The 18180-nt window shown below is 38.1% G+C and overlaps 1 protein-coding gene and 1 long non-coding RNA gene across 2 annotated transcripts in view; both read right to left on the bottom strand.

Moving 5' to 3' along the window:
- Positions 1-630: 630 nt before the first annotated feature.
- The window catches only part of LOC101161933 (protein phosphatase 1H), a 39165-nt gene continuing 21615 nt past the window's right edge, over positions 631-18180 (bottom strand). The window contains exons 3-10 of the mRNA XM_023952281.1: positions 16431-16802; positions 14825-14937; positions 14654-14738; positions 12093-12211; positions 8784-8847; positions 6063-6170; positions 5126-5277; positions 631-1525 (exon numbers count right to left, since the gene is read on the bottom strand). Coding sequence (XP_023808049.1) covers positions 1378-1525; positions 5126-5277; positions 6063-6170; positions 8784-8847; positions 12093-12211; positions 14654-14738; positions 14825-14937; positions 16431-16802 — 1161 coding nt within the window. The 3' untranslated portion in view covers positions 631-1377. The remainder of the gene's footprint in view (positions 1526-5125; positions 5278-6062; positions 6171-8783; positions 8848-12092; positions 12212-14653; positions 14739-14824; positions 14938-16430; positions 16803-18180) is intronic.
- Positions 2669-4407, bottom strand: LOC111946919. Its single transcript, XR_002872728.1, has 2 exons — positions 3555-4407; positions 2669-3162 (listed from the first exon to the last, which is right to left on the bottom strand). It is a non-coding gene; the product is annotated as an uncharacterized LOC111946919 (long non-coding RNA).

An 18180-nucleotide genomic window follows, 5' to 3' on the forward strand; every position in this document is an offset into this window, starting at 1 on the left:
ATATGAGCATAAAGTTGTAATTTTACTAAAATAAAGTCGTAAAATCGTGACAAAAAAGTTGTAATTTTTAGAAAGCAAAGTTGTAACTTCAAAGGAAAAATACATTTAAAAATGTACGAGAATATACAATGTTATACAAAAAGAAAGTAGTAAAATTATGAGAAAACAGTACAAATTTGACAAAAACGAACTGAAACAAAATAAAAATGTATAATTATAACCTTATTTTTGTTCATTTTTATTCTTACTTTTACCCCATAATTTTATGACTTTATTCTCGTAATGTTTAGACTTTTTTCTCAAATGTTACCAAAATATTCTCATAAAGTTAAGAATTTTTTTCTCAATTTTACGACTTTATTCTTGTAACATTTTCACTTTTTTCTCATATTACAAAATTTCTATCTGAAAATCACATTTCTTTTGTAACTTTACGATTTTATCCTAGTAAATGTTTGATGTTTTTATTTTATGACTTTAGAGACCTTTATAACTTCATTCTTGTATAATATATATATATATATATATATATATATATATATATATATATATATATATATATGAATAATTTATTTATTTATGGTGGTGCTAATACATTGTAAGAAAAAAGAATTAAGCCTTCAAAAATTCTTTACTGATCAACAAAAATTTGTGCTTTATTTTTCTTTTTTGCAATATAAATCTCGATATTTCCACGATTTTCCTTAAAGCTACAAAATGTATATTTTAGCTTTCTAATGTCCAAAAATTTAAGTGAAACTTGATTTAAATCCACAACATTTGTAGTCCTTTTGTTTGATCAAATGGCTCGTAATGTAAACACTTTCACTCGCACTTTTTTGCATATCAAATCTTCATCCAAAATCTCTCCATTCCCACTAGTATCTCTTCAAACGAGAGAGAAATAGAAGAACTGAAGTTGATCTTGTTTTTCATTTTTTTTAGCCCCTTCTGGACCTGAACTTTTCTGGAAGCAGTTCAGATGGAATATTCAAAGCCACACTGTGGCAAAACAAAACGAAAAACGAGAAAGAGCAGCTGACCTGTCAGCTTGGTCCGAGTTCGCATGATGAAAAAGGAGGTATTTCTTTAAAACAGACAGTACCACATGAACGAGGCAAGAAGGAAGAGCTGAGCACAATGACGGAGGGGAACAAAAAGCATGGAAAAAACTTTTTTCCCCTTTTCTTTTTATAGTTTTTACAACTATGGAAGTTAAGGATGCAGCATTTTTCGTAAACAGGCCATCCGCAGCATCGCCTCTTGACCTGTTTGCTCTAACGAACTACAGGAGGGACAGGAAAGGTTTCTCCTGACTCATCGTTTCTGCTGAGTCTACAGGCTCTTGGGGTTCTTGAGCTGCGGCGCCTCTGCTCATCAGAGCTGACGGTTGCCGTACATCAAAGGGATGATGAAGACGGAGATGTCGTCTCCAGAGCCCAGACGCTCATTGGTGATCCTCCACCCCCGGTCTCTCAGAATCCCTCGCGCTCGCATCACCAGGTCCTGTGCCGCCATCGTGTACCTGGGCAACAGAAAACAAACATCGTGGAGTTTTCTTGTAAAGTGACTCCAGTGAATGATGGAGGGCATGTATGAAAGAATTTAAGATTCAAACTGAACCTCCCCAATTCCTTTTGGGGTCACGGGGTTGCTGGAGCCTATCCTAGTGACTGTTGGGCGAAGACGGGGTACACTCTGGACAGGATGCCAGTCAGTGATGCATTATAACAAACAGTGTTATTGCGCCCAAAAAAGAAAAGTTGAAGCCAACGCTTTGATCTATGGCGATGTGTAGCATGAAAATGAGTAGATCAAAGGGCGGCAGCTCTTTCGTGTTTGCTCCTCACTGAACACAACCCAGTAGGAGCCGCAAACTCTCACATCACTCCTTAAAAAAATACAGCTTTGTATTTATGTTATTGTCACTTGTATGACAATAAATATAATTAAACTTTTGTTTTTGTGCATGAATTAGAAAGGAAAATATAAAGAGAAAATAGTTTTTTTCTTTATATGAAATAGTTTTTTTTCATGGTATGACTTCCTTTTAGAATTAAGGACGTCTTGGTTGGGTCAGAATTCCTTCACTAATCATTAAATAGTGCTTTAGCCATTTTGTAAAGCCCTCCGCATCTTCATTTCCAAAATTGAGTGCCATAGAAATTTCCCAGAAGTCTCTGGGAAAAACCAGTGAAAAACCAATGGGCATTGATGCTCACTACATTGGCGAAGACAAACCATAATGCATTGCGCTAGAACAAATTTAGTGAAAAAATAAGGATTTTAATGTCTTTTCTTTCATAAACCATCCCATTTTTCCTCATCTGAACACAGTGGAATCATTAATAGTCTTCGTAAAATATTCGTATTTATCAGGTTGTTTCTTTGCGACATCGGTGACGTCATATTTGTGGGGGGAAATTAATGAGCATGGTGTCCAAATTGCTTTAGGAATCCAGGGCACTAGCTAGTCTTGAAATAGTTCTTTAGTAGTGAGGAAGTAGGGAGGGAATTCGGATATATATTTAACAATGAAATAAATCATATATATATATTGTGAAAAATTCAGTTATTTGATCATTTTCTAAATGTCTCCACATTAATTTCTTTATGATTTTTAATGTTAAAACATTTACATTTTCTCAGTATTTTAATTTATGTTATATTTTAATTGTTTTTATGTTTTGCTTTTTGTTTTGTGGTTTTGATTTTATGTATTTGTCTCGTATGTTCCTCTCTAGGCCTTCGTCTTTTCGCAATGAGTGGAAACCAACACCATCCAAAATTTAAGGCAGACAAATGTTTAAATATGAAATCTGTGGACGACTCCTGCTGAAGCGTGTGATTCAATGAAAAAAGGAAACAGCTGAGCGACCAATCTTATGTTTATTCACATTGATGTTTAATTATGCAAGTAAAACAAGAGGAAATAGGAGTCACGGTCAGGTCTGTACAATATGTTTTTATTTTCAAAAAACAGAGTACCTAATAAATTATCCTAAAGAGTACATTTCAACCCACTGAAAGATATTTTTAATAAAAAATAAATTAATGAAAATTCAGTCCACCGTGCTGCTGCTGGACATCCTGTTTCGGCCTGTCAACCACTTCCAGACTCCTGATCTCTCCTATTAAGCAAAAGCTGCTCTTCCTTGTAGGCTTGAAAATAAAAAGGTAAAAGGTTAAATGAGTTTGTCTTGGAAAAACATTTCAGTATTTACTTCTCTTTGGATCGTCAGTCACGTGTAACGTCTTCAGATCTGTGCCAACATACATCACATTTTGGGTTCTATTCCCAGAGTAGTTCATTCTTTATCTATCACTGTTATGATGCATTGTTTAAAAATGTATATATAAAGGCTAAACCCGATATGATATTTTGATACAACATATAAGGACCACCGAAATAACATTTTCGAACTTGTTATAAGTGAGAAGGGGCTGTTCTTAAAAGCATGTAATGCGGGGAAATGTCTTTTTTTTGTTGTCTAAAGTAGAACTGCTGTACTTTAAAAGCTTCACGTAGTATGTGTAAAACACCAAGTACTTACCGATACAGATTCATGATGTAAAGTTTAGTCCACCACTGCGTTGCCTTGCTGGAGACCTTGGCTAAAGCAGTTGGCGTTAGCATGGAGGGACTAGCCGGCAGACCGACATGTACCGTGGGCGTGGACAAAAACAAAAGAGCAAAAAATCGACTTCATTCGGTCCTGCCTCTTTTCCCCATATTTGGAACGTCCCAGTTAGGCGGAGTTACCTGCAGCCAATATGGCGGCGCCCGTGAGCTGACGATTTAGGCTTCAAGTAGAGGGTTGTAGAAGCAATGAGTTATATCGCTAGAAGAGACATCACATGTTAACTCATGGGAGCAGAGCACCGCCATCTTGGTGAGGTCAAGTCGCTGCTGCATCGCATGTGAACACATTTTTTGCAAATCCCAGTTCATTGTGCGGGTTTCAACTGCCAAAATCGGAGAAATGAGTCCACGAAGGAGGAAGGGAGAACATTTAACAGGTAAGTACTATTATTCTTTTCTTTTAATGCTGCATGGGCTTCATTAATTATGTTAATCATGTTGAGATGCATGATGCTGAAGGGCTTTTATCAACATGCTGCATGATGTACGTATAATTTGCTGTTGACATAAATGTAAACTTTGTTTTGTTAAACCCATATTCAGTATACTAGGACTAGAGTATAATTGTAATATACATTTTTGACTCAGTGACTGAACTTTTCTTGCAGGTTTCCAATGGATTCAGACTTAAGGTAAAAGTGGGCATTAGCAATAGAAAGAGCTAACCCAGATGGATCACTGTGGTTACCAACTAGCAATACACTCTGGCTATGTTCAAAAAATTTTGTGGAAACAGATTTTGATAGAGATTTTGTTCGCTTGAAACCGGGCACCATACCATCTGTGTTACACATATTGATCACTCACATGAATCAGTAGGGTAAATCTATGGTTTTTCTTTGTTTTTTTCTATCTATTGTGAACTTTTGGACTTATTGGTGATTTATTATTATTATTAGTATTATTATTATTTATTGACTTTATTTATTAATTATCATTCATTCATTCATTTTCTACCGTTTTATCCCTTTTGGGGTCACGGGGCTGCCGGAGCCTATCCCGGTGTGACAATTCCAGTTGCATAGGAAACATATTTGCTAGTTACTTTAGCATAAATCCTTTTAAATTTGATTCTGTCAGGTTAGGTTATATGGACAGTGTTTAAGTTCTAATGTATAGTTCTCCAATCTGATATTTCAAGTCTGATTCCCCCTAGATACGAATGAATACGCACCAATTCTTCCTCCCACCATCCAAAAACATGCTTCATAGGTTAATTGGCAACTCTAAATTGTCCATAGGTGTGAGAGTTAATGGGTGTGTGATTGTGAGCAGCCCCGTGACCCCGAAAGGGACTAAACAGAATACACAATGAATGAATGAATGAAATATATGACTATGGCAGAAACCCTCGACGGACGCAAGAAAACGCATGAATTACGTATATCACACATGTATCATGAAATACCTCAATTTCATAGGTGTACGTAGTGGCTGTGTGACAGTGGTGTAATGGGGGACAGTTATGAGGAATTCTCCCACCTGTGCAGGTCGTCAGGGTCGCAGTTGGCAAGAAAGGAGGTGACGGCTTCTGCTACTTCCTCATTGGATAAGACGTCCCAGAGGCCGTCGGTTCCCATCACCAGAACGTCGTCCGTGCCGTGCTCGTACTCCACCAGACTGTACACCTTCACCTGTTTGATCCAGGATAGGATTTATTCATTTTCTCCACTATTCTATTGATTTCTTACCTGATCCTATCAAAACCAATATGTGACATTTAAAAATTAAGCAGAAAAAACTCTTATTTTTTGGATAATTAAAAAGCAACAACAGCAGCAAAGGAATGCAGAGTCTGAACACTCGGAATTCCTGCAAATATTTTCTACAAACTCCCGAACCTTCTGTGAACCGAGTGAACCCGCTCCAAGTTCCTGAGGAAGAGAAATCTATACCGGCCTCTCCTTCACATGAAATGCAGTCGCGTATATTCATAAACGAATGAATTTTATGCAATCCTTACAGACAGCTCCCAGAGAAAACCCACGAGAAAGTGGAGACGTGAGAGGCAAAGAAGTCTTGGGATGAACTCGCCGTGAACCCCGACGATCATGAAATAAAGATCAGAGCGGGGAGCTCTGGGGAGGAAGCCTGGGAAACTATAAAACAAACTGGCCTATATCAGGAGATGAAAGCGCTTTGAAAGCAGGGCCCAGACTTCAGACAGGTGAGCGCCGGTTTCTCCTGCAGACGGAGAGGCAGCGCGGAAGCTGCTGCCGCGGATATTTGAAAGGAATGAAGGCGGGGTGACGGTTGGCTTTCATGTAGGACTCACAAACCAGAGAAGATGCCCTTTTTCGTGTACAGAAAGTAGATCTATACCTGCTAGACAAGCAGATCTTCTGCTTTTTAGATTCTGTAGGAGCGCATTTTCTTTACTGGTAGAGCGCTGTCGGGTTGACAGCACAGATGTTCTTACCTCAGGGCAACAGGAGAGGAAGGGCTTGATGTAAATGTTGGAGTCGTGAACTTTGAGGTCGTGGTCGCCGAGGCCACGCGTCACACCGATCGTGGCCAGAACTCGAGCCTGGAACACATTAATGATTGACTTTAAGGGTTTCCACCAGAGACCTTTACATTACAATAGTCACCTGAGACTGACACCGTTATGCTATGGCCATTGTACGATGGGGAGGCATAGGCAGAAGCTTCAAGGGTAGCTGCCACCGCCCGATTTAAAAAAAAAATCATTGGCATGGTCATGAATGCAGACGGCTCAACTCGGTCAGGTGAGGATGACGCCTTCATGAAATCGGGCGACAGCTGAGCTCTAGGAGTCGGATCGCTGGCCAGCAGAAGCTCTGATTGGATGGCATCCGTCCATATCAAGTGCCACCGCCTGCCCGCCATTCGTCAGCCCAGCTTGCCATTCTGCACCACTGGTCACTCGCAACTCAGATTTTGAGCTCACATTCAAATCTTTTCAATTTACAAATTTGTAAACCACACGCATACAAGAAAGGACAGTGTTCTGTCTTCTTCATATTATCCACCTATTCATCAAGACGCAGGTCTGGGGGTTGCTGGGGGGCTATCGCCGCCACGAGTTAGGTGCAGCATCAATGCCCTCTTCCCATTTAGGCGGCCAGGATCGCCAGACAGACGTCAGGTCATTTGCGGGCCCCCAGCCCAAGTCAACAGCCATCGCCGATAGCCCGCACTACTACTGTACATTTTCTAACAATTGGATGGCGGCAGTGGGACGGCAGCACAGGGGCAGGGGGGTGGCAGTCTGAAATTGGCCAATCAGATGGATGATTTTGGGGTCCTTGGAGACCCTCCTATCAGTCAATTATCACAGTGCTGCCTACCTGCAATGCGCCTGTCACTGGACTGCCACCGCGCGACCTCCAAATGGGCCCGGGTGTCAAAAATGCCGCTGTGCGACGCCCTGCCAGATTAGCTGAAAAACCTGGATTAAGGTCGCCACACTGTGGCATTTTGGGATATGTGACCATAGTTTTAGACATTTAGTATTCCATTCGATGCCATAAAGACTCACTCCTATCATGTTTTGATCTGTTTTCAAAGCCTTATCCACTGACTTTTAATTATGATGATGTCTATTTTAGCCAACATCTAAAAAATCGTGTTGTTTTCCAGGACACAGTTTCTGCACAGCGATATTGTTAACTAGAAATTCACCTCCCCATTTACTGAGAGCTCTCTATTTACACGCTTTCCCGCAAGCGTACAGCCCCTCACACCACCAACCTAACATTAGCAGTGGAACAAAAATGGCGAGCAATATCGGAGCTACTCAGCCGTACAGTTTTAAGCCAGAGGCCACGTCTTTTTTTTTTAAATAGCATTTTTTGGTCTGCTCCTGATTCACAACTATTTGAATAAAGAAATACTCAGAAATGCAACTATAAGCTCAATTTTCTTTATAGATGTCATCCATTATTAGAAAAAAATTATGTTAAAAACACCAAAAACACTATTTTCATTGGACTAAGAAAAAAGTGCCTCTGCAAAAAATAAAAATAAAAATCTCACTGTGATCACTAATGTCAGCTTTTATGTTGATACGCTGTAAGAAAACTCCCAGAAAGCATTGCCAGAGGCTTTCTTTTCTAAAATATATGATCATGGAACAGCATGTCTGATTGAAAGGGTTTTTAAACTTTAAAAGGTTTTGGGAATCTTTTTTTTTTTCCTTGTAGGATTTTTATGGAAGACCTTCATTTGTCACAGTACATAAATATGAGACCGTCAAAAGTGTACATTCTGTTGAAACGTGTCTCCGGTCTTTCATCTGAGAGAGTATTTTCTGTTTCTCTGAGAAGAAGCTGCTTTTGATCTGCCTCTTTGCATAAAGCTGCTTTAGAAATTGCAATTAAATTCTATGACCTGAATAAGCCAAAGAAAGCGTAACACCGATATAAAAAGATTCATATTTATGAAGCTGTGTTAACTGCTAAGGGTACTCAGATAAACATTTACTGCTAAATTAGCTAAGAAAAGACCAATTTAGAGCCTAAATAAAAGATATAGCGACTGCGTCCCGTGAAATAAACATTGTTTCTTTGTATTAAAGGATTTTCAGTTCTCCCTTTTGTTGCAAGTAAAAGTCAAAATGTATTTATTCATCTCTGTACTGAGGATCCATAACTTAGAGAGGCATTTATTTAACTTATGGCCAAAAACCATTTGCCCTTTCAGATCAACGCACTTCAAATTAAAAAGTGCACCATGATAACGACAAACAATATCTGCAGTTTGGCTCATACATATATGTATACTTTTGAAAAAAAATAAAATGGTTTTATTTTACAACAATCTTTCTTTTTTAACTCATATTAAAAAACAAGTCTTAAATAACTCATTTTATGCTCACTAAAATAGATTAAATAGCTGAAAAGACGCTAAAAGTGTCCCAAAACTGACAATGAAAATCTTCATTTAAAAATGTAGTAGTTGGTTTAATGGTTTAATTTGAGAAAAGGCCAATGGTTTTTGGGGGCTGCAGGTTTTCATCTTTGCAGAAAAATGGGAGAGAGATGCTACACATTCTTATGTAACAGGCAAACACAAAGACACACATTCATAGTTTCCACATCAGACAACCGGGTTTGAAACAGGTTATTTCTTTCCACTGCAGGTTTTTTTTATTGCTCTGAAAGTGGCTCATGCTTACCTTTTTCCCTTCACCGTATATGAGAGGAAACTTCAGATCTTCATCCTCTATGGTCTTGTACGCCCTGAAAGGAAAAGAAAAACAGAATTCCAATCTCTTGGCAAGGGAATACCATTGGAATAGTGTTTAGTTGCTGACTTTATGTCAAAGTGGTTTTGAGGACTCGATGGGAATGTCTTTACAGCGGCTTCAGCCGGGGCATGACTCTAGAGTGAGCTCTCAATGTGTACAGATATGTAGGAAGACATCCAGAGAGTTTATGAGGATCATGTTTAAGCATAAAGACAATAAGCATAAAATTGTTGACTTAGTTTGGGCTTATTTTCTGTCGGTCCTGGCTGAATCCAAACCGTATGTGTTCCCCTTGTTTATCACAGAGTCACGTTCTAAATATAACCAGTTGTATGTGAAATCTGCGAAGAAGTGATAGTTTTTTTTTTATTTCTTTTTGTTATTATAATAGATGTTTCTTGGGCTGGGTTGATTCATCGATCTGAATTTACATCATGCAGATCAAATCTTTTTTGTTGTTCTAAGAGTTAAAAAAGAAATCGGAAAATATTCATTTAATTACAAGGCACCCTCTGACTGGAACAATCTTCCTCCATCCATTCGCTCTTTAACCTCATTCTTTGCATTTAAAAATGCCTGTTTAGTACATCTCCAACACTCATGTAACTGTTTTTGATTTAATTTGATTTCTTTTCTGCTTTTTATTTATTATTTTTGTTTCCTTACCTCAAACTAATTGCTAGTAGGTGCATTAAATGTCAATGTTTGTGTGTGTGTGTGTGTGGGTGTGTGTGTGTGCCTGCTTGTTGTCTTGTAAATTTTAAGTTTTTCTTGACATATGTAAAGTTGGCTCAATGTATTAAGCTTGAATGAATTCAAGCTTAATACATCAATAATCAATCCATAAAAGTAAAGATCGATCTTTTATGCCTTTCCATGTCCGTTGACCAACTGCATAACGGCCGTAAAGCCTAATTAAGTTAGCTTGATGCCAACAAATAATGGAATTTCTCATAGAACGGCTAATGCTAACTCTTGGTTGACCCCAAACATAAACTGCTTTATGTACTCACAGGCAGGAATTTCCCAAACTATTTCAAGGAAAGATCTTTTAAAAGTAACCATTTGTGGTCGTTTGAAGCACAGTTTTTTGCTCAAATCTTCTGGAATGAAGTGTAACGCTGTAGCGAGAGCTCCACCTAGTGGCCAAACTGAAATGCAGGTTTCTTAATCTGCACATTTTTGATGGAGCTTCTCCTTTTTTACAATTTGACAGTATGTGAACTGTATCTGATTAATATGGATATCTTCAAAACATATATCATTATTACTTTATTTCTATACAAATATGTCTGAATGTGCGAACCACGTAAATTCAAAACCAAAAGGAATCAAGTAGATCCAAAGTATCGTGAATCTTAGGATCTGGTGAATCGAATCAAATCAATTCTGGAAATTATTGGTGATACCCAGTCTTAGATGTATTAAGGCTGTTAAACTCATTACTTCACACTTTCTACACTTCTCTCAGACAGACCTGAACATTTTCACACATTTCTCTCTTATTTTAAAGAGAAAAATGAAAAATCAGTCCAGGATTATCAAACGAAAGCAAAGATCGCAATTAAAGACCTATGTCAGTTTGTCAAGCAGAACGCAATCTGATGCAGCACAGAGATACACTGACAAGGCCAACAGCCAAATGCGCTGTAAAAAAACAAAAACCAAAAAAACAACAACTGCGAAACGGCGAGATTGCAAACGGTCTACCGCGAAAGAAAGAAGGGCCACTGTATAGTCTAAGAGTTGATGTTTTTGTTACATCCTAGTTGCATTACAAAGAGTGTGCAACAACAAAAAAACATGTGTGAATAACTTAAATGTGGGACCCAAGAAAATATTAAAAATACTTGACTGCGTGAATTTGTTTGCTGCCCCCCAGTGGACATCAAGCGTACTACATCACATGTACAGTCGTGACCAAAAGTTTTGAGAATTACATAAATATTGGTAAAGTCAAAGAGTTGCTGCTAAATTGTTTATAATAACGATTTGCTTATACTAATACCTGTGTCAGGCTCAAAACTTTTATTTTAACCCTCCAAGCTGGTGTGTAGTATGTTCTTTGACAGCCTACTTAATACTGTAACTCTTTAACTGAGAACATGGAGCGTTTCTCTCCATCAAAATTTGTTGGAATTAGATCATTTTCAGAAATGATTGAAAAGTTCCAGAGTGTGCGTTATTTGCTTTTACCAGTGACAGCTCCACTATTAAAGGGTTAAAGCATTTTTTTCAATATTTATTACGAAGAACAGCTAATTATCACTATAAATACCTGACTAAGAAAAGAAAGCTTTTTAGAGAAAATACAAGCAGAAAAGGCGCTTTAAAATCAAACGTATTATCGATTGATATTTAGTGTTTTTCTAAATCTTCTTTGTTTAACTTGCTTCAGTGCCTCGTCCTTCACAAACATCACCTAAATCTATTCCGTGTTGCAGAAAAATGAAAAGAAAAAAGCAAAGATTTTTGTGTGTGATTTACTTCACACACAAAAAAGGTTCAAGAATGGAGAAAAAAAAAAAAAAGAGCGAGACAGTTAAAAAAAATCTGGAAAGTGGAGCTTTGATGTCAGACTTGAAGGCTTCGCAGATGACGGTGAGGAGCCTAAACTAGCTAGATTAGACTTGGCATCAGCGACTTCAAACGGCTTCATATGGGACCAGGTTTTGACTCCGTCTGTCAGCCCGCGTTTCTACCGCTGCCTCAGAAGCGGGTCGTGAACTTTTTCTGACCCAAATATAACTTTTCCTTTGACAGTTAAAGCTAAAGAAGTCGAACAACAACTTATTTATGCTTATGGAGCTTAGCACTTGTTACAGCGAGGAGCCTGTTTTCTGCTCTGACAGCTGTTATTTTTTTTATTTTTTTTATCAGAAGGCCGTAAAAGTGTCACCAGTGCAGTTGAACCTGGAAATTTTCAAATTAAAAGTAAAGGTTTTTGCCCAACAGATAAGAAGTCATTCTAAAAAAAATACAGTTTTATTTTTAAAACAATAATCTGATTGAATTCAACTTTACCATTACTCACAGTGCAGCAAATGACTTTAGCACATTTTTTTTTATATTATTGTTTATTTTATTTTATATTATTTTCTCTGGTGTTTACTGCTATGGTAACGCACACATTTCCCACGTGTGGGATCAGAATTATTCTGATTCTGAATGGAAGCTTTCATCGACGCTTCCAGAGATTTCCAGAACCTTTGAGCAGTTCTAAAGATGAGGACGTACCAGCCGTTCATGGTGAAGTCTCTGTACAGCATCCTTTTGCCCACCTCCTTCCTCTGAACTCTGCGGGGGAATTCCAGGTGCGTGAACTCGTTCCCCAACAGGTGAGGCTGCATGTAACCCTGCAGGACGGACACACCAGCGCTCCACGTCAGAGAGGCGCCCATTTCCGTTTGCTGCATTGGAGTTTTGTTCATCGGAGCTTCTTTTTGGACTAGTCATGTGATTAATGACCTGTAATTAATTTCTCCAATTTATTTAAAATGAATAATTGCTGTAAGGAGTCTCATTTTGATAATTTTTCATTTAAATTAATTGACAGTGAAAATGTATTTAAAAGCTGGCTTTGTGACGTTTTCCTAATATGACAGACACGAGAACCAAACTTCCTTTAATTTAACAATCTAATAAAAATATAAAATTCTTATACAAATCTGATCTCATTCTAATTAGTCCCATAATACATGTTGACATGCCTTACTCCACAGTTACCCTCCGCTCCGATCAGGCCTCCATGTACCCCAATAATTTGGGGGTTAATGGCCGACGAAGTGTACATTATCAGAAATGAACGCACGCCGTGGAGGACGGTTGCCTCCGCAGCCATTAACCCGCTTACAAAAGAAATACATATTCAATCAGTTTTTAGTACTTTGTTCTTGGTATTTGTTCGGTATGGATTGCTTTTTTCTTTGACAAAAAGCGGACTATTTGTTGCGTGGAGCGGCCCCCGGATCTTGGTTAAATAAAGCATCAGTTCAGAGAGAAAGTTCATCTCTTAACGCTTGATTTTGTCCAAATGATGAAGCTAAAGGTTGTTTTAAAGAAGCCGGCGCAGTGATACGGAACATTTAAGCTATGTGACCAGAACTTCTTTTTTTAGGCGTGCATTAAACGTGTAAGGTATGTGAAAAAACACAACCGTGTCTAAGATGTCCTGCCTAAGATGTCAAGTTGAACCTTTGTTTTTTTCGTACTGAGAACAAGACAGTAGTTATAGATTAAACATGCAATTAGATAAATGTATAACGCGCTAATTTGTCTGTAATTAATTAATCACGATGAACTCGATGACCTGACCCCCCTGATTTTAGCAAAGAGCACAAACACAATAACTTTGAACCGCTTAAGCTTGTAGATGATGGAGCTATTACAAAGAGTAGAAAGTTACAAACAGTAAAATGATGAAAGATGATAAAACTGCACAAAAAACCCAAAAGTAACGATCACACTCGCGTTGAAACAGCCACTTCCAATGAATCGTCTATGTAAACTCACAATGGCGCGTTTTTTCATTTTGTTTTTAATGTAAAGGACTTTGTGTTATGCTTTCATAGAAAAAGTGATTTATAAATAAAGTTTGATTTGATTTGACGACTTTTTACTATAAAGGTCTACTGGAAATGGTTTCTTTGTGGTTTATTCAGGAACTACATGTGTAGTTTCTCTCTGAAACCAGCCTCTGGTGGTTGTTTGAGGAACTGCATGTTGAAGTGAAGCATAAAAGCTCTCCCAAAAAAAAAATATGTCTAAAGTTGGACTTTTTAACATGTATAGGAAATTATTACTTCCAGAGATCAACCCCTGCTGGTCATTTAAGGAAATGTACCATAAAATCCCTAAAAAAGTAGCTTCAAAGAGGAAATAAACTTTAAGTTACTTTAAAAATGCTAATTTTTTGACAGAAGTGACTTGCTGAACAATTATCTTAACTTGAGTCAAAAGGAAATTGTTTCTGTCTAAGACCAGCCTCTGGTGATCATTTAACCCTTGTGCTATCTTAGATGACCCCACCCTTACATTGACGTGTTCTCCCTACCATGACAAAGGTGGATAAAGGTGGAAAGATTTCATGTAGTCCATGGACACCAGTGAAGATCACAAATCATTGAAGAAAAAAGGTTCAGAGCACTGTCTAGTGGGTCTAGATGACCCAACTCCCAATGTTAAAGTGCCTAGGATAGCACAAGGGTTAAGGAACTGTATCATTAAAATGAAAAGTCAAAGCTCTCTGATTCAAAACATTAAAAACCTATAACATTTGTGTACAAACGTTTTTTTGTATAAGGTTGGACTTTTTAGCATAGAAATCAATAGGAAAATATTTTTATTTCTGAGACCCTGCTGGTCATTTGAGGAACTGCACCATGAATGTTGCCCTAAAAAGTAGCTTTAAATAAAGGAGATAAAACTACAAGGAACATTGAAATACTTGCTGAGTCATTGTTTGCAGTATGAACTGAAAAAAAAAAAATCACACCCACTTTCCGTTTACTCACGTTTTGTCAAAAAATAAATAAATACATAAAATAAAAGCTAAATCTAAGCGACAAGTTAAGCGTAGGAAATATAGATGTCTAACATTTTTAATAAATTAACTTTGCAAAGTATTTTGCCATTAAGATATTACATAGTAAATAGTATCAGGCAGTGGGGGTGGCTACTCAATTATTTTACATTGGAAGTTCAATCAAGATAAATAAATTAATAATAATAATGAAAATAATAATAATAATGATTATAGTACTTCATTGAATCAGTGCAAAGGACTTAAGACTTCTCACCAGGAACTGAAGTCGCCGTCGTTCTGATTCTGGCGTGAACTCTGTCGACACGGAAATGATCTCATTGCTTCTGATGATGATGGCTCTGCAGACATATGAAGACTCTTTAGAAAGCCTTAAATCAATACTTGCATTTGTTGTAATGTCCAATTTTCTAGCTCTGCATCACACCTGCTGTCCCCCGCGTTGGCGACGAAAAGCTTTCCCTGCAGGTAAACCACAGTGAGTGCTGTACATCCTCCGCTGATGTTATAGACCTGCTTCTCTCGCTCGATCTGGGCGTCCTGCAAAGAGACAACTCCGTTTATTCTAAATAAAAGTTGATGGAACCTTGAAACCAAGAAAAACATTAAACATATATTTTATTTTATAAAAATATTTCTCAGACCCCTATCTCGTTAGGATGACCCAAAGCTTCCTCAAAAACCCTGTTGTGTAGAACTTGGTGCATGTTTTCTGTCCTGCAGTTCATCATCATTCCACTAGGAGCAGTAAAAAAGGATTTTCTTGTCATTTCAAAATGGCTGCCTCCTTGAGACTTTTGGCGGGAAAAACCTTTAGTCGATTTTCAAAACTATTTGGAGAGAATAACTCATGTATTGTTATCATTTATGTAAATAACTATGTGCTGTATTGAAAACATGCAACATTTGTTGATAATTAATTCTTTATTTTACATTTAAGTCTTGTCAAAAATGTGTGGATCAAATTTGAAAGAGTGGGTAAAAAGGCTATTTTCCCCCCAAAACACTCATGTTAATATTGTTATATCTTATACTTACATTTCTATAATAATTTATGCTATGTTTTGCTCATAAACAAAATAATATTGTACATATTTTATGGGGATTTTATCAAGGGATTTAAAAAACTCTTCTGTCAATTTTTTGATGTGGAGGGCTTTAATTATGCATGAATAAAAAGAAAATTACATATTTAAATAAAAATAGGAATATGAATGACATTATTCTTAAATTCTTAAAAGTTATTTTTTATTTTTAACCTGTAAATTTTCTGCCATTTTTATTGTTTAACCTTTAATCCTTTTAAATGTTTGGGTTTACTCTGGTATTAGGGTCAAAATGACCCCTCCACCATATCTTCGGAAACAGTAGTATATTATAGTATTTCTGTAGCAAAAATGTATTTCTTGCATTGTGAAGGACTTTCTGCAAGTTATTTGTTTTTTATTGCAAAATACAGTTTATAGTCCTACTCCTGAATTATGCTTTTTCTTTTTGTCAGCAGAGGAATTTGTTGTTGTTTTTTTGCATTGCCCTCTGCTGCCCTCTAGTGGTAAAAACATATTCTTCCACTCTGGCTATTTTTTTTTTCAAGTCATAACCATCCTCTTTTTTTCAAATTTTTTTTTCTATTTAGCCAAAAAAAATTCTGATGCAGCATCCCAGAAATATTTTATCGTGGACCATTGCATAATATTGATTGATCCATTTCCTATTTTTTGACTAAGTTACTTTATATTAGACGCTTTCCACAATAAACTTTTCAGTCAGATGGTTAAAAATAAATAAATACAATTTAAAAAAAAGTAAGAATTGTTTCCAGAATTTACTAAAAGAAAACAAACTCTTTTAAAAGCTTTTCTTTATTCCGAAAACTTTCAAAACTATAGTAAATATTAACATTTAAGTATCTCAGTAAATCTTTACAAGGTCCTGGAAAATTTACGGTTTGTAAATTTTGTAGTGTAGGTAAATAAATCAAATAAAAACATCCAATTAAATTAAAAAAAGATTCTACCAAATTAAAGACTTACCATTTCTTTGAAGGCGTTCTCTATGGCTCCGACCACCAGGCTCTCGTGTTGGATCTTCTTCTCAGTGAAGAAGCGTGGGGGAGGTGGGGTATTGCACGGGGAGCTGGGGGCCCCTGCCGCCCCGCGCAGGGAGGCGGCCCGATTCAGCGACCTGTGCGGCCCCGGGGTGCTTCCCTGGAGGTACGGGTTACTGTCCGGCTCCTCCCCAATCACAGTCGGGGGCAGAGAGTGCAGGTCCCGCAGGATCTCTATGACGGCCTGCAGCTGGCAGGCGATGTGGTGCTGCAGCAGGCGGGAGGCCATGACCGCCACACCCGAGCCGGCGTGCCCGTCGAACAGAGCCCAGTAGTGAAAAATGAGGCCTTCACTGTCCTGCAGAAAAGCAGAAAATCATACTTGTTTTATTTGCAAGAGTCCACGTTTTTGGTCAGTTATTGAATTACTTCCTGCCAGATCTTTATTGGGATGTTAACAGATTCACCAAAAAATAAAAAAAATAAAAAAGAGGATCCAGAAATTCCGACATAAAGTCAGTAAAGACCAAACTGACCCGTTTGAAAACAGGTGAGAGAAAAAAATAGGGGGAGTTGAGAAAGGAGCAAACAGGAGACGTGTACAACAATCTGATGATGCATTAACATCCCTAACGTTCAGTTAAACCCTAATATTGTGTTCGGTTCACAATTGACCCATTTTCAAACGGGTCAATTTTGACCAGAACACAATATTAGGGTTAAAACATCTCAATTCTGGGGGCGCTATGGAGCAGGCAAAGGAGTAGGCAGCATAGAGGGCGAGATCTGCTAAAAACAAATTAAAGTCATTTTTCAGACACTTTATGCCAGAAAAAACACCAGAACTCTACTTGTCGTCATCTTAATCTCAAAGAATATTGTATATTGACGAGTTAAAACCGAAAAAAGGGCCAATAATCTTCGAAAATTCAAATACAAATACGCCAACTACGGGACCCAAAACATCGACCTGTGAGGGTTTACCACCCAAAGCTACCACATCACAACCTGGAGACCAAATGGACCCGTTGGTTCTGAAGGCCGAAATTCTCTCCTCCCTAAAAAAAGCAGACATTGCGGCAATGTTCAGGAAGGAACTAAAGGCCGCGCTCATAGAGGACTTTGAAGCCATCAAAACGGAGCTGTTAGCTCTGAAGACCGAGTTGGCCAGCAGCACCGCAGCAGTCCGCTCAGAGGTGGAAATGAGGAAAGCAACGATGACACACATGGAACACGCGCTTTCATCTCAGTCAGATGACAACCTGCGAGGGAAATGTCTGGACATGGAGGGGCGAATGAGGCGCTCCAACATCCGCATACTGAATGTCCCAGAGACCGGCAGCTCCAGCTCGCCGACAGCAGTGTCCAAACTTCTTAAAGAAGTCCAAGCGTGGTGCAGGCTCGTTCAGCCTTCGGCGAGGTGTGGCAGCTCCTCTCCGGATCACGCATAACGGGACTGAAAAGTGGGTCCCAAACTCAGAGGAAGACTTGGGTTATGTGAAAACCAAGATCCTACCCGGAACATCAAATGACTGACTGTTGGTCTGAGTAATAAGAGCTGGAGATAGAATGCGAATAGGGTTAAATTTGTTACAGACGCATTTCTCTCAGTTATTACTAGCAAACAGTTAAAAACTGTTCCCTCCGTTGTTGATCCTTTAACTGGAAAAATATTTCTCAAAAAGCTCTTTTATGTTCTCCCAGGGTCAGATTTGTGAACCAGTTGCAATCTGGGG

This window comes from Oryzias latipes, chromosome 23 (assembly GCF_002234675.1).
Source record: "Oryzias latipes chromosome 23, ASM223467v1".
Taxonomy (NCBI): domain Eukaryota; kingdom Metazoa; phylum Chordata; class Actinopteri; order Beloniformes; family Adrianichthyidae; genus Oryzias; species Oryzias latipes.